Genomic DNA, 3,294 nt, shown 5'->3' on the forward strand with positions numbered 1-3,294 from the left:
TTCAGTGTGAAACTACAAAACAAAAATGTTTTCAAGTTCTTTTCCCTTCACTAACGAATGCACTTCACAGATTTCAACCCATGGTGGCTGACTGGGGATTGGTGAATATACCAACTCTAATTCCTTTCTCACCCTCTGGTTCAAGGACAGCTTTGTCCCCAGGCTGAAAAGTAGTTGACTGTATATGATCTGAAAACCCTAACGTTGTGCAAAACATTGGACTTGCAGAATGCAGGTGGTCCCTGTCAGGTGATAGTCAATTTGTGGGAGACCCATCATCATCCCCGCACGATGAGCCCCACAGGTATAGAACACCGAGAGAAACGTAGCATTGTGTGGTGGGATTTGGCCAAGCTTGTCACATACCCACCTACATTGATTTATCATTGTTTGCTTATTCAACTCCAAATAAAGGTTATGCCACAATAGTGTATCTTTTTTTTGTTGTTCTTTTTTTACGTTTTACATGATGTGTTTCTGTTAATTAGCTTGTTGGACTTATCTGTAGCCACAGTTGAAATAAAGCAGCAGAAAAGATTTTATGACCCTTACAAACTGTAGTTGACCTGTTGTACTCAACATGAGCACTCCATGCTTGATGCCCTGTTATACCCCAGCCTCTCACTTTTCTCTATTTGTTGTTTTTTCCGTATTGTTTTTTTAACAAGTCCTGCCAAATGTCTTTGTTTTCACACAAAAAAATCGTTATTTGTAGTATGTATTATATTTATAGAATCATCAAGTCTAACCTTAAGAAATGGTACATTAAATTGGATACTACATATCAGACAAAGTAAACCCGTTAGACAGTTCCACATTGGTTAACTACATTATCACACCAGAGTAACACCAGTTATATGCTCTGGTTCCATTGGTCTCCTATTACTGTTTGTGTGGACAATGCTCTTTTAGTAATACTTCTTTGTTTCATTGCAGCGTCCACTCTGACCATTGACGATGGGGAATTTGGAAATAACAGTAAGTTTGGTTCAGCACTCTTCTCACTCCACTAAAATCGCGTCCTCTGTGTTGTTAAGCCAGGCTTCTGTTGTCACTCATCCTTCCTATCTGTCTCCTCGCTCTCCTATAGATGGTGTTCACTGCGTTGACGCAGGGTGGCTTACGTGCCAGACAGAGATTCGCCTGCGCCTGCACTACTCAAGGAAGTGTCCTGTGTCCATTACCAAGAAGAAATTCAAGAGGTCCCGCTTCAGGTAAAACACCAGGGGAAATTCAACACCTTGCCAGTGAAAGTTGTACTTTAAAAGTGACACGGGGTGGCTTATCTGAAATAATCCTACCTGCCTGTTACCAAAGAAACCAGTGGAAACTATACAAAGAGATGCTTTTAACTGGTTTGAGATATTCCACTTGTGTTGATTCACACACCATTCAGGATCAAGTTGACTTTGGAGGGCATCGAAGAGGAGGAAGACGAAGAGGATAATGGACTCAGTCCCTCATCATGGAACAAGATGACCACCACTCTGGAGATCAGTATGATCAGTGCCAATGGCTACAGGTCACGTCATTCCCAGCCTGAATGGGGATATGCACTGGAGCCCACCCAGTGGACTGAGTACAGTATCCACACCATGGACCCAGACAACTTGGAGCTGACCCTTGAGTTCTTTGAGGTAATGTGTAGTAGTGGTGCAGTATTCTTCTTCTTATGAAACTTCCTCAAACCGGATAAAAAAAGTTCCCTTTATGAAGTTGGCTCCAAGTGCCTTTTCTTTTCTTTCTTGGCTTTTTTTACAGAGCTGACATTAATTAGCATGCTGTGTAACTATGGAAACCACAGCAAAATATATTTAGATTTTATTTTATATCGCATAAATTGGTTTGTCAACAATGTGTTTGCAGGAGGATCTGAGCAAGCACGTCGTCCCAGGAGATGTTCATCCAGGACATGTAGGCACCGCCTGCCTCCTTTCCTCTTCTTTCCTGGAGAGTGGCAAAGACAACGGCGTAGTGACACTTCCAATAATGAGTCGAAATTCCAGACAGACCATTGGGAAAGTGAGAGGTGAGAATTTACACTAAAAGACAAACATCACGCTAACAAAGCACAGAGGACTGCACCAGCGTTTGAGTGTCTGCATTATTGGACAGTTCAACTGCCTTTTTACACAGTCCTGTTGTTACTGTGTTGCAGTTGATTATTTGGTGATTCGACCAATCCGGGGCCTGGACTGTGACATGAGCTGCTCTTTTGCTAAATACTGGAAGAAAGGAAGTGCTCTGAATGTGGGACACAGAGGAGCAGGGAGCACACACACAGCCAGGTTTGTCAGAACAGCATTCCAACTGTATAATGTTGTGCAAATATACATACACAATGCACACATACACAGCAATTACACTGAAACCTGTTCTGTCTTCTAATGAACAGGCACCACAGAGTCAGGGAAAACACAATTACCTCCTTCAAAAGTGCTTCCAAACACGTAAGTCAAGTTGCCAGTTGTCCAAACTAAGACTTCAGCATTTAACATTCGCATTGACCTGTTCTTTCTGTACTGCATCGACTTAGGGTGCAGCCTTCGTAGAGTTTGACGTTCACCTTTCTAAAGATTCAGTTCCTATTGTATACCACGATCTGACGTGCTGCATTTCCACTAAGAAGGTGCATTTTAAAAACCTTTTATACCCGGTCTATAATAATAAAATGTTGCTTGATCTAAACTGTGGATAACCTGTGTGTGAGTCATGACTTTGTCTCCTTGATAGAAAAATGATAAGGTTTCATTGGAGCTCATCGAGGTGCCGGTCAAAGACTTGACCTTTGATCAGCTACAGCTTCTGAAGGTAAGAACCTAAATAATGAATTGTCTTTGTGTCCTGTTTCAGTTGTTCAACTGTCACAAAGTTTATATGATGCAAAAAGAGCCACCTTGTTGACTAAAGTCTAATTCTGTCTTGTGTTCTGTTGTGCAGCTGGCACATGTAACTGCAATGAAAGGCGAAGATCACAAAGGTAAGCATGGATCAGCAACAAAGCTCTTGATAATGTTGTACAGTAACATTGAGATTGATTGATTGATCCAACATATTGATCCACGCCTGCATGTATTTTAAAAGCAGGTATTGCACAGAGGTTAAATGTGAGGCTGTATGTCTGCAGATGATGACTGACATATGTTTTTTTAGATTTGCTCGATGATGACGATGAAATTGATGAACACCAGCCGTTTCCACAACTCTCACAGGTATGAACCATGTTTGTGTGGATGCTCAGTGAATGGCCTGATGTTTGTGTGTACTTTCAAACTCTGAATGATTAAATCAATA

General features: G+C 41.5%; 1 protein-coding gene across 1 annotated transcript in view; it reads left to right on the top strand.

Moving 5' to 3' along the window:
• The window catches only part of gpcpd1 (glycerophosphocholine phosphodiesterase 1), a 10,370-nt gene that overhangs the window by 2,372 nt on the left and 4,704 nt on the right, over positions 1-3,294 (top strand). Inside the window, 11 exon segments of the mRNA XM_008313222.3 lie at positions 229-304; positions 937-978; positions 1,091-1,214; positions 1,397-1,637; positions 1,867-2,029; positions 2,159-2,288; positions 2,396-2,450; positions 2,537-2,629; positions 2,734-2,811; positions 2,941-2,980; positions 3,154-3,254. Of these exon segments, the coding sequence (XP_008311444.1) occupies positions 229-304; positions 937-978; positions 1,091-1,214; positions 1,397-1,637; positions 1,867-2,029; positions 2,159-2,288; positions 2,396-2,450; positions 2,537-2,629; positions 2,734-2,811; positions 2,941-2,980; positions 3,154-3,254 (1,143 nt within the window).

This window comes from Cynoglossus semilaevis, chromosome 7, assembly GCF_000523025.1.
Source record: "Cynoglossus semilaevis isolate Cse_v1.0 chromosome 7, Cse_v1.0, whole genome shotgun sequence".
Classification (NCBI taxonomy): domain Eukaryota; kingdom Metazoa; phylum Chordata; class Actinopteri; order Pleuronectiformes; family Cynoglossidae; genus Cynoglossus; species Cynoglossus semilaevis.